The sequence below is a fragment of the Notamacropus eugenii genome, chromosome 2 (assembly GCF_028372415.1).
Source record: "Notamacropus eugenii isolate mMacEug1 chromosome 2, mMacEug1.pri_v2, whole genome shotgun sequence".
In the NCBI taxonomy this organism is placed as follows: Eukaryota; Metazoa; Chordata; class Mammalia; order Diprotodontia; family Macropodidae; genus Notamacropus; species Notamacropus eugenii.
The window spans coordinates 235,893,204-235,907,069 of record NC_092873.1 but is presented as its reverse complement, the minus strand read 5'-3'; the positions used below and the strand labels follow the sequence as shown (position 1 = coordinate 235,907,069).

Below are 13,866 nucleotides of genomic sequence, written 5' to 3'. Positions count from 1 at the left end.
ATGATGTGCTTGTGAACCTGAGGTCTTAAAAGTTGTCAATTAAGAACAAGCTCTGGAAAGTCCAGCCAAAGGAAAAAAAAAAAGACCTGGAACACAGGCTAGAGAATAGACTCTGTCTTATGTCTGACAACCAACTGACTTCAAGTTCAAGGGCTTGTTACCAGAAGGTTAGCCAAAAAATGATCAATTTGTCTTGGCTACCATAGTACCTTCTGAAATTCCTTTACCAAACCTAGCAAGACTTCAATCTATGCTGGTAAACAGACTAACAATTTAGATAAAATTACAGATCTTATTAGGGGAGAAAGACAAGAGGAGAAATGTTAGTAAGAGAAATACTAATAATATTCTCTACACCACCAGATCTCTATAATTTCCCCACTTTAGGAAACTTCTTGGCTTGTAACACTGCCCTGCCCCCCCCCCCCCCCCCCCCCCCCCGCCCCGATGCACATGTGGATCTATTATCTTCTCGGGTTAGGAAGCTCATTGGTATGTGAACTTCCTTCATTAATATAGGTCAACATGACATCTGTAATTTAAAAGTCTTAAGAGAATTGTCCGTGGCAAGAAAAGTGAAGGGACATATACAGAACGACTCAGCACAATAATATGTTTTAGAGGAAGGGGATGAATCCAGGCTATCCTGACTCCAAGGCCAGGCTACCTAGCCTACTAATGAGACTACTACCCAGTTCAAAAGATTCCACTGAGATTTGGATGTCAGTACTGGCCTTTGCTTTAAAACTAATATTCACTATTATTAAGCAGTTTGCAACCTTACTTACAATGCAAATTTTAAGAACAGACTAGATTTTGGTAAATCTATTTGCAACTCTAAATTGTGATCCAAGTACACTTGGATTTAAAATGTTAAAATTTTGCTGAGCCATTTTCAGTGCTGCGCCTCTTTTCTCACAATACCACATTAACAAAGAAATTTTTCTCAAAATTCCTATTTTCATATATCTTATACTGACCTGATACAAGCCGATTTGGCTTTTAAATCACTCCATCTTTCATTCATATCACTGATTTTACGTTGGAGGGCGGCTGCTTCATTGGGATTCCCGAGGGCTTTGATCATGTTTTGCTGTTTCTTTTCATCGATATTTTTCAAAATATCACTGTGTGCGTCGATTTCTGCCTGTATGTCCTATTAAAATAAGAAGAGAAAAACGCAAATGTTAAGTAATAGTATGTTAATGTTACCTATGACCAATAAACACAGATACATACACACACACACACACACCTGCATGGTTTTTTGCATAACTAAATTTTTTACTGGTTTTTTTTATCAAAGTATTTCCCTTTATAACATATTAAATTCAATGAATGATTTTTTAAAAATGCTTCCTCCTTGGAACATCATTACAGAATTCAACTCTGTTTAAGAGGGACTTCAAAATTAAACAATGGATTTCTGGATTTTACTTGTTTAAGATTGTTTCAAAGACAGAGCTTGCAGGTCCTATGTAAAGTTGGGAGTTTTTTCCTGTTGTTTTTAATGTTGTACTCTTCATAAGGTCTAATTTTAACAACTGCCCCCAAATCATTTAGCATTATTTTGCTACAAAAGTCAAACCAATAATTCTTCTCAAGAAGAACAGCTATTCATTCTCTCCTTTATACACATTCCTTTAAATGTGTGAAGATCTTACAATGGACACTATAAAACTGCATAGTTTTATATTGCTATACAAAGCAAGAATTAGGCAAACCTAAGTTTTTTTGCTAGACTCTATATGATATGTAAAAAGCTCTAAGAAATGTCAAGAAAACTTTTCACCTATCTCCTTTCTCTATTAAAAGAATACTAACTTACTTGAATCCAATGACACTTGGATGCGAACTTTTCTTTATAAATGAAATATAACAAACTGACTAGAAATGCACCATTTTGGATTTAAGCTGATTTCTTTTAACATTAGGCTTCTTAAAGAGAGCAAGAAGTAGGATCATGTATTTCAAATTGAAAAAAATTTAGAAGTAGATTAGCATAAATTATTCATTTTACAGGTAAGAAAACAGGCCCCAAGGGAATTCGGTGGCTTAATGAAGGTCATACAAGTCGTATCAAAATGAGGATTTGAACTCACATCCAAATCCAATGCTCCTTCCACTGAAAACAATTATTAGGGTTGTTCAAAGAGGAGCATTACATGAACTTTCTTTAATTCATTTTTTTAACAGTACTTGTCTAGAAACAACTTCAGAAGCCAAGATAGCAGAGAGTAAGCAGTAAATTGCCATAGCTTTCCCATATTCACCTCCACACAACCATAAACTTGAGCCCCCTCCAAATTCTGGAATAGCAGAACAAGCAAAAAGAAACAATCATTTAGCCCAAGAAACCTGGAAGATTGGCAAGAAAGCCTTACTTGGGTGAAAGAAGTGTGGAAAGACTTATATGAACTGATGCATAGTGAAAGGAGCAGAACCAGGAAAACACTGTACACAGTATCAGCAACATTGTGTGATGATCAACTATGAATGACTCAGCTTTTCTCAGTATCACAATGATACAAGAAAAGTGCAAAAGACTCTCACAAAAGGGTATCCACAGCCAGATAAAGAACTGATGGACTCTGAATGCAGACCGTGCATACCTTTTCACTTCTTTTATTCTCTTTTGCATTTTTTCCCCTTTTGATCTGTTTCTTCTTCCACAAATGTGACTAATATGGAAATACATTTTACATGCTAGCACATGTATATAACCTTTATCAAGCAGACTGCCATTTTGGGAAGAGGGAGGAGACAGTGGGAAGGAGAAAAATTGGGAACTCAAAATCTTGTAAAAATGAATGCTGAAAATTATACTGACATATAATTTGTGGGAGGGGGGAACTAAACCCTCAAGTACCATTAAACCACAGTAACACCAAACACAATCTCCCATTTTCCTTAGAAACTGAGCACTGAAAGAATATGCTGAATTTTACTACTTAGACAAGGTATGATCCACAGGCACGCTGATATATCAAAAAATAAAGGAATTGTGAAGACTGCTATATCTTCTTGGGAGACTGACAAGGTAAGCCATCAATATGATTGCCAAATCAAAAACAAAGACTGGTGGAATGGTGAGATTTCTACTTAGTTTATACATGTATGCCTGTAATGACATAATGTATCTAATCAAAGAGACAAAGAAAGCCAAAGAAATAGTCTAGAGATTTACTGAAGGGGCCATACCAATATATTCAACAGTTCACAACATAGGATTGAAGAGAACAGCATGAAATGTAGTTTCTTCTGACAAAAACTTTGGACTGACCATGGTTCTATGGCAATGGTCAAAAAGAAAGTGGCCAGTGATATTAATGATAGGACAAATTTTTCAACTTCTTAAGACATAAAGGATTCTTTCCACTAGCTTTATCATTTCAATGACAACCTTAAATGCATAATCACATAATCAAAATCTCAATCTGTAGTCGTCTTGTCAAATCAAAGAAAAATGTTTTAAGTTTTTTTTTAAAAAATGAGTTTAAAAATATTACACGTTATCTTTTGAACTTTAGCTTAGACAAAGATAATTTGTATATACAAACTTTGTACTATACTCTATAATTATGTTTTCATAAATACTTGGTGACCACAGAGAGAATTTAAAATTTGGCAATGAAGGCAAAGTGCTTTTTAAAGATGCTAGGTAAACTATGTAATGTGGGACCGATTTGATAATTCCTATTTTGATGGAAAGATTTAGAATTGAAAAAAAAGAACTTGAAAGCAATTGGCACAATGATTAATTCATTCTCTTCCTCTTTGTTTACATTTTGTTTATTTTTGTATGGTATATTTACCCAAACCTAGGTGTTATCAATAATTTTTCTTCTGATGGGGTCCTGACCTTTTTGCTGAAAGCAAAGAAGTGTCAACTCCTTAGAAACAATTTCCTTGCTATATCTCAAAGTCCAGCCCAAGCAAACAAAATTAGCTACTAGAGGAAAATAAATTTACCATTTCTTTGCAAAAAAGCAGATAGGAATTTGCAGTTTAAGAGTGATTATGGAAATTCAAGGAATCACTCATTCTTTACACATTCCCCAGAGTTCTCTAGTTCTGAATATAGGAAGATGATCTTTAGACCATCTAAATGTTACCCATATGAAAAAGACATAAAAAATGTATTTGGCTTATTATGAGACACAATATAGTTCCTGAAGTAAAAATGCTTAATGGGACAGTTCTCAGTGCTGATTTGGGGCTTATGACATTTGGTCAACTCTGACAATGAAATTGAGAAGACACATCAGTTGACTGATTTCCATCACTATTATGCAGATTTAAATTTCACTTTTCACAACTATGGTCAACAACTCTTGGCAGAACACAGCAACCACTACCATTACAAAAGCTTAAAGCCAAACTTCTTCACTAAGAGGTTTTTTTCCTTCCTATTAGTCTAATTAATGCTCGTCTCTGTCCTAAGAGGGTAAACAAAATACTGAACAAGGTCAGAGTTATACCTATTCGGCCTCCCAATTAATCAGTTTAAAACTACATAATCTGATTATATTAAAAAACTTAAGAGTAAGCAAAAAAATAATTACACATCAAATCACATTATAAAAATAATCAATCCAAGAGAAGTCTTATAGTAACAACAGAGCAGAATAAATTCCTAAATTCCAAAGAGTAGCTCAGTTACTTGGCATTTCAATTCAATAAAATCTAGTATAGCAAAAAAAGAAAAAAATTTGAAATGTCCTTTTAAAGTAGTACTAATAAAATAACATAATAATAGTACTTACATAATACTTGGAGGTTTATAAATGTTATCCTATTTTATCCTTGCAACAATTCTAAGAAGCAGATGCTATTATTATCCCTATAGTAACACGAATGAGGAAACCAAGACTGACCGTCCTGTTCAAGGTCACACAGTCATTAAGTGTCTAAGGATGAATTTGAACTTTTCATTCTGACTCCAAGTTTAGCACTATATCCGCTGAAACACCAAACTGCTTACTAGACTAAGCAGATTTGACTTGAATATAAATAAACTTACTTGAGTACAGTAAAAATATATCTCATGTACTTTATATTTAAGAATTTTCCAAACAGTCTTCATACTTATCAAATTTTGAGCATTCAGGTGAGACAATGAATTAAAAACTCATAAACTATAAAGCTGGGGTGGGGGGTACATATGGAGGGATACACAAGTTTCCCTATCTTATACAGATTAGAAATCCAGTAGCATCCTTTGCAGCTTGAAAGTTTGAACATGTTCTGTTTTTTCAGCCTGAGTCAGTTTGCCCCTTTTTAGGCAGGCTGGTGGTCCTCCACTCCTGGAGGCTCACCACATTGGAGCCAGCAGCCTTAGTGTGGACACTCTGGCTTTAGTCTTACGACAGCTCAAAATCCCTGAGTTCAGGTAATACCCCAGCCTCAGCTACTCAAGCAGAAAGTATGTTCCACCATGTCTGGCCAGTAGGTATGATTCTTAAGGAACTTCTTTTCATATATACTTCATAACCCCATTCAATTTCAAAGGAGATATCAAAACTGCCAGTCACAAGCTTAACATATTCAATTCCTATTAAATTGAAGCAAACACTGCTATGAGAAATGAATCTGTTCCATTGATGAAAAGAACATATACTGTATTTTTCCTTTAAAAGATTATATCCAGTTGAATACTATACCAGGAAAGTTTCAACTGATTTCTTTAAACTGGGATGGGGCAGGGTGTTAGTTCATTCAATTAGTTGAGTTCTGTCTTTTCCCCAAATAAATCTGAACTCTTCATGGTTTCCTTATCTATAAGGCTGGGGTTCTGCTGTTGTCACTTTAGGAGATTTCAAAAGGATTCCCCAAGAGAATACTGCTACTTAGGCAAAGAAGCCCTTGAAGAGAACGGCAATTATCATAAATCAACTACTGGTGGAACTGCAGATATTAAAATAAGACATTAAGTTACTCGAAAATGTCATTCAGATGGAACTGCCTATCATTATACCTACTATGATGACTGTGTAAATGGATTAAGACATACACAAATTCAAATGGCTCAAATGTGACAGTATATTAATTATCATTAAAGTCCTCAAAACCTTTCTTTCCAAAGTATTTTCAAGGGGAATTTAATTACTTCAAGTCTGAGTGGGCAATAAAATTGTCTCATCAGCTGGATTTAGAAGAGATGTTTTGGTGCAAAATTCTGCCAAGAGTCAAATCCCATTTTAAATTTTTATTAAAATAATTAGCAATAGCCTAAGGAATTGGCAAATGGCCTGGAATACTGGGCCCTACCCAGATATTTTATGCTGTTCCCTCTTTAGTAGTTAACATTTCTATCACAATTTAAAGTATGCAAAGTCTTTTATATAAATTTTTCATTTGATTCTCACAATGCCCATATAAAGTTGGATCCTATTATCAGCCAAATTTTACAGATGAGAATACTGAGTCATAGGGAAATGAGAGGAGGTGCCTTGCAAGGCATCTGAGGCAGGACTTGAACTCATGCCTTTCCAACTACAAGCAGAACTTTCTATCTACTATACTTCTCATTTGAACTTTTCTTGGGGTAGGACAATTCAAACCAAGAAAGATTTATGAAATGTTTATAGTATGGGGTGTGACAAAGCACAAACTTGTGAAGCAGGTATGAAAATTAAAGTAGGAGTTATCTTTCTAGCGGCCAGATCACTGAAACTGAAAAAAAAAAGAGAACACACACTAACCCACTTAAGCGTCATGGGATTCTATTTTTGCATATGCAAAGGCTGTCATTCAGCTTCTGGGGTTACCATCTGGCTTCTGCATTATAACCATAGCCCTCAGTCTTTTCTTCCAATGGCATTAGGGTTTCTGGACTTAGAGCTGGGGGAGGTGCTTGTGTTTGTAAGGTGGAAGAGGGGCGACATTCATAAAGCAGAAACCCTTTCCATAAGACCAGTCTTCCTGGCAATGAATCAATAAAGCACAAAGTAGGTAGCTTTTAAAAAATGAATGACTTTTCCTAAAGAGTTGGTTTGGGGATAACTGTAACTGCCATTCATGGCAGTCAGCAAAGGTGGTTCTATTATTCCACTACATTCCATAAAGGAGGCCGATACAAGAGACAAAAAGATAGAGGTAAACTTCAGGCGACGGACTGCAGTAGCATCTGCTCTGGCCCTTGTGTCTCAATTTTTTAAAAAATAGGTTGAAGAGGTACATGACAATGGATTTTCTTTTATGATTGTATTTAAAAGGAAAAGAAAAGAAGTGCAAGGGTCCTGGGAGTTACAAAGAAAACACACACTAATATCACTTCTGAACAGTGGGTTCACGGCCTAAAGGCCAAGACAGAGAGAGGGGTACAGCTTACAACCTCTGGTATCTGACCTAGGCTCTTAAGAGAAATGGCAGCAATTCCAGGACAAAGTCCAGCTATTGCCCACCCTTATTGACTCTCTGGGGGACGGCGTATAATGAATTATTCATGAAAAACATGCAAGAACACCTATTAAGGCAGAAAAAGACACACAGACAAGCTAACAAACCCCTTTGTGGTCATCGTTTGTCACCTGCTGTTCCCAGCTGCCATGAAGAAGGCATTTGCTCCCCACCCCAACTCCCCAACCCCATCCTCCTCCTTCTAAATGGTGACCATGTTGTATAGGACCTATCTTTCACTTCCTGGAATTTCAGTGCTTAACAACATACTAAAGAAAGGGCAAAGACCATAGACTATTTCAAACACAACCCCTTCTACCGTACCTTTATTTAGAGAGAAGAGTATAGGGGAGGAGTGGCAACTATGACCTCTTTCCCTAGCCACATTTTCCAATTCCACAATGTTCTTCTGTTCTAAGCATTAATAAGAGGTGCAATTAGTTTGGCAAAGCCTTCAGGTTTTTGGAGTGAGGAATGTTAGTATTTTTTTCCTCTGGCAATTGTAGTTAGTGAGAAGTACATTACTTTAAGAGTCCATACATTCTTATGATCATATGAGTTCATATAATGAGAAACGCCTCCTTTATGTACATGGTTAAATAGCAATTAGCATACATTATTTCTGAAGTTCTAAAAGGTGAGAAAAGATTAGGAGGTGACCCTAGCCCTCCCTGGTCTTAAAGATGTCTAGAGATTCTAGGTATTTTTTCAAGCATTATAAAAATTAGGTGGTGTTTAGCAGCAGCCTCTGAGCCCTGCTTCAGTCCAAAGGAGTGCCAAGAGCCTTCCTGTGGAAAAAAGAACTAAATGCAAAATGAAGAAACCAAATTTAAAAGCCCAGCAGCATAAGCAAGCACTCTAAGCCCAAAGCAAAGACACACAAATAAAACTGAAATGCTTTGGAGCAGATTTGCCTAATGACAGTAAGGCCAAGCACTCTACCTCTGCGAAATATCATCAGAAGAATTGCTGAGAAGGGCACCTCTAGCTGAAGTTGTAAAAAAAGTGAAATGAAGGGGGTGCGAGAAACAGTGTCCCCACCAGATGAAGTCATCCTAGGGCCTGAAATAGCACAGCTTTTTCCAAATAACTTTCAGTTAAATTAGCAACAGGATTTATAGCCAAAGATCTCTTGACGAGTGGAATCTTAAAAGTGACAGTGCTCACAAAGAGCGCTCATCATAGGAGGGCAGCATTTGCTAATTTGCTATTTATCTTCAAAGAGCAAATAAAGAGCAGAATAAGAAAACAAAAGGTAATTTTGCAAATAATGCAAGAATAAAAATTAGATCATAAGAAAAATGAACAAAACCTGAAAAGTTCGATAAGAAGGGAGAGAGATGAGAAAGAAGGGAGGACAGTACATTTATGAAGTCCACTTTCTCCATACCTTTTCAAATTTTGTCAGCAGCTCCCGTAAGCTGAAGTTCAGGCCAATCATCGTCCAGTATCCCTTGAAGCCTACATCTTTCTGGTAAATTTCCAGCAGCAAACAGCCTCAAACTTCTAAGAAGTGTATCTTTTCTGGCTATACTTTTAAACCCTTTGTAAAATTCTGAACAAGCATCTCCCTTGGGCTATAGTCCCTAAGTTGCAGCTTGGACTGAGACATTTTAGTGACCCTACTATATGCCCTTGTTTTCATGGACTATAGTAGTTCACAATGGGTAGACTCTGTTCTAAGATTTCTGTTAAATACATTCCACGAGTCTGGCATATTCTCCTTTTTCTCTAGGAAGCCCAGGATTCCCTTCTGCTCACCTCACTAATGACCTGCAGGCCCCAACTGTTTCTCCTGGGCCCCAAGCTTAAAAGTTTGGTCTCAATTACACACAGCAAAAGAAGCTATATCCTGGAAACTTTCAAGAGAGGGGGGTGCGGGGGGAAACACGTATTACAAACTTCCTCCGTTCTGACTATTTTCCACCCAACTAAAAAAAGTAAAAGTAAAAAGGAAGGAAAAAAAAGAAGGAAAAAAACCCCCACAGTTCCTGGGTAAGGAGCCAGTTTTGAAAGAGTGTTACTTGTTGAGTTAGAACAGCAGCATGCACTCATCTGAGGAAACACCAAAATGCTGGACAAGAGGCCACCCCTTCTCACTCACACTCTCTCAGACACCAGCAGCTCGAGTTGCTATGGTAACTTCCAAGCTAGTTTCAGTCCATTTCCCTGGGTCTGCCTAGCCTAGGGGATGCTGTAGTGCAACAGAACTATGGCCCATTACAAGTTGTTTCATCTGTTCGGAGAAACCTTCAGTTCCAGTCAAATATCATTTGGTCACCTCTGCAAGCCAGAGCGGGGAGAGGCCCTTCTCTCCTTTTAGCAGTTCTCTCTGCTGATCTGACAGCAGTGTAGTCATCTACTTCTCTTTCCAACAGTTGTTTATTATTTTAATCAGCAGCCCTAACACTGCTCTGAAGTTCGGCATCCTCCCACTTCCTGGAGGCCTCCCCTGCTGTACGTTTTAGTATCTCTAATAAAGAAAACAGAAATCCTTCTTCTAAACCTACGGGACTTTGAGACTACACAACAAATGATCCATTTCTCCAAACAACCACACACAAAAAAAGGTGTGTAAGTGCGCTGGGGCATTCTTTCCACTTAATTTTATTGCTTAAAAAAAAAATTGAACTACATGATAGTAATACATATAGAGGTATTCTTTCTTCTCAATACTATGGGTGGCACTAAGTTGTCATTTTGGAATTTTCTTTTTATGTAATAGGAAATCTAATGAGAAAAAATTAGTATTTCTACTGTAATTGTTCTGAGCTGTCTCCTACTTAAATTGTAAGCATTTTTTTCCTTTATTCTTTGGAAAACATTTTCCCTAAAATTCTAAAATGTCAGTTTCCCCAAAAGTTCACTCCTAAATTTCAAATTATTATTGCTACTATTTTAGTTATTGTCACAGTTATTCATATCACTCAACCAAGCCATTGCATAATTTTGCTTTGGCATTAATTTGACAGAAATGTCATGAAGGAGTTCAGCTTTCTTCTTCAGTAGCATACAGAATTTCATTCAACATTTATGATGCTTTTAAAGTGACAAAGTCACAAGAATCAAATGAGTTTATGTGAGCCACGTAACCACATTCATATCTGGTTTTATGGCATGGAGGAAAAATCTGAAATCATGAAAAATATCATGTCAGAAATGAAATCTTCAACTCTTCTTAAAAACTAAAATTAAGATGTATTCTATCTTTATCAACAACTAATTCTGTTAACAGCATGGTATATTTATAACCTAGCAAGGAGACATATACCCTTAGCACTGTATAAAATGCAGTAATGTGCAATACAAGTTATTAAACATTCTAGGGAGACTAAAGACTTCAAGAGACAGTCCAAAGGGGACGGGTCCAAATGTACACACACTGAAAAACACTAAAGAACCCCTGATCTAGAAAAAGAAGGAGGAAAGGGAGAGTTATTATAATCTATTGACTACCTAGAAATACGTATGAAAATGGTTTCAGTTCAGAAGTGAGAGGGAATTTCCAAAGATCACAAAATCCACCAATGGCAGTGAGTGGGCTCATGAACATAATGGGTTCATAAGAGATATAAAACTTTTTTCTACTTTCCATTCTGTACCTAATTCCATAAAGGCTCACAGTCTGATCTTTGAACTGCAGTAAACAAACATCCCCTTCAAATATACACACATTAAAGGGGGGGAGGGGGGAGACATCCATATGGGCAAACTTCCAGCTTCCTACCACCCACAGTGCTGGATTAAAGTCTGATCAATGACATGTGCTTACCTGCAAGGCCCTACATAGCTATCAAAGGGCTGAATTAAATAAATGTTGTTAAACAAGGAAGATTAAGGAATTTTAACCTGTCTGCTCAGAAAGAACTGCGATGAACTGTGCAGAAAAGGATAATGACAATGTATAAGTAAATAACTGTGTCTAAAAAGCCTCACTCTGACCTCATTAGAGAGGACCACCTGCACCAAGACTGCTGGGAGCAAGGGTACAGATCTCATGATCTGTGGTTTTGAGACCCCACTCTGGATACAAAAACAAGAGAGCGGGTGTGCTATAGTGAAGAGGGCACCAGACTCCGTATTAGAATTTGGGTTTACATCTTGTCTCTGCCACTTTCTACTTGAGTGAGTTTGTTCAGCCATTTCAATCATTTTGATTTGCGGCAGGAACCTGGGGTGGGAAGAATGAGGGGTTGGAGAGGGGAGGAGGGGCCTCATCAAAGTGAGGTCACTTCTGCCCTCAGGGAGTTTAGATTGGACTTCAGTTTTCTGAGAGCCTCATTTGTCTCATCTGAAACGGGGCTGCACAAAAACGAGGACACTGTGAACTTGCATAGGAATATTTTTAAATGATATTACTATTTCTATTATGTTCTATTTTTTCTTTGTCGTTCTATGTATTTTATGTTATTCATTTAAAAAATGGCTGAGAACAGATCTTCACTGAGATGATTCTTAAATCCTTTCCAATCTAAATTTTATGATACTCTTGATTAAACTGATCCCCCCAAATAATGGACAAAACTCACAAAATAACTAAAAATATTAATATCTGGCAATTTTAAATGAATCTTTTTTTAGGAGAAAATAGTAGGAGAAAGTATAAGTATACAAAACCATTCAGAAGATTAGGGTAAAAACAATCATTAACTACCTTTAATAATGGCATACCAATTCTCTTCATTTTAAGTTACTTAGAATGCACAAAAAAATATGCACTGTTGCCTCATGGTATACTTTTTAAAAGTATTTTCTGCATATCACTAGATCATTTATTCATAAAAATCCACAGCTTTTCAATTGAACCTAAATAATGAAATATTTTATGTATTTTCTACAAATAAAGCCTCTGTGAAAAGGAATGACACACTGGGTGTGAGACAAGACAAAAGGTGAATTCTGCGCCAAACTTTACAGGATTTAAAACATAGCACTATGGAATTTTTCTATTATTCCCATAAGTAAAAGCACTTACTCTCAACTTTAGTACTCCAAAGGAAAAAAAAAACAGAAAAGAAATTTATTTTAATAGTTAAAACATCACCAAAAGCCTTTAAGAACTAAATGCCATAACTGAAACAGTTGACATTCTGCCAGTTTAAACTTTCATGCAAATACCTCTTTGCTAATCTTCCAAGGAGTAATCAAACTGAAAACCATCCTTAGTGAGAAGAGATCCTATTCTTTCAATCATTTTCTGAAAAGGAAACTTACTAATGAATTCACAACACAGTAGGTGAAATACTAATGCATTTACTGTATTATTCATGTGTAACGTATTGTGTTTTTTTTTATTCAATTGCATGAATTATAACATGTTAGCATAATTCAAGGCATCATAATTTAACATTCACTCTGGATTTAGAGAGTGAGAAGATAGTGTTACTGATGTTCATGTAAATAAAACACTGATCAACACATTAAACATGGCAAAAAGTGACACAGAAAACCTGATAAAAAGGACAGAATCAAAAATTAACAGCCCCCAAAAGAAGCCAATTTATCACACTCAAAGCACACACCTACCATGAACAACCCTAGGTCAAACAATGATACAGAGGCACATGAAAATAAACCAGTGGGATCAATAAAGCACAAATTACTTAATAAAAACTATACTCCATAGTCACAAAGAGTTGAAAAGGCTAGAGACTTTTAGTAGGACTTTTCAATATCAAGTAAATTCAAAACAAGCTATCCTTTAGTTTTTAAAAATAATTTTTACACAATTTATAGTAGATTCCCTTTAGAAATTAAATAAATCCTCCAGTGTAACACAATGATTTTTGGTTTATTCAATACTGGCAAATAATAACATCTAGCATTTATAAAGCATTTTAAGATTTACAAAGCATTTTTAAAACTATTATTTCACTTTATGCTCACAATAATACTGAGGTTTAAAATGAGTAGATCCTGTGCAGTGGCTGAATTTTTTTTCTTTTGTTTTGCTTCAAACAATTAACAAAAACTAACACACAGCCTGGCTCATAAACCATCTTTCTTGTTGGGGGGTGGGAAAGAATTCAAGTAAAAAATTTTGGAAGCAAAGAGTCAGATTCCATACAAGAGCCAGTAAGTGTCTATTTAAATGGTTTAAAACAAAGGGGAAAAAAAGCGAGGGAGAGAACAGAGATTCTTGGGAGACTCTAAAGTAAAGCATATGGAGAGGTCAGTAGGTTGTTACAGCAAATCGGTACCTCTTGGTTTCACTCAAGATGTCTAGCTCCAGGCATGGGTAGGAAAATTCACTTGTTGCAAAGTCACTGTGATTGGGTGACTTGGGAGCTGTATGTACTGCCCCTTAACTTAGAAAGAAAATATGTACAATATCTCACTACTTTCTAATTCAAAACTTCAAATTCAAAAGGAATATAGGTCCAAGTGGGTCCTAATAATTACGTGAAATTTCAATTCATTATCTATTAACTATAACATCAGAGTTCCATTAAGGGGCCTTTCTCC

General features: G+C 36.2%; 1 protein-coding gene across 5 annotated transcripts in view; it reads right to left on the bottom strand.

Annotated features, from left to right (window-relative positions):
* LOC140526994 (utrophin-like) overlaps window positions 1-13,866 on the bottom strand; it is a 262,618-nt gene that overhangs the window by 177,270 nt on the left and 71,482 nt on the right. For 4 of the 5 annotated variants that reach the window (XM_072643607.1, XM_072643609.1, XM_072643608.1 and 1 more), the window contains one exon: window positions 981-1,156. In XM_072643607.1, coding sequence (XP_072499708.1) covers window positions 981-1,156 — 176 coding nt within the window. Of the gene's footprint in view, window positions 1-980; window positions 1,157-8,791; window positions 9,819-13,866 lie in introns of those variants that run through there. The other variant, XM_072643611.1, reaches the window with a different exon arrangement.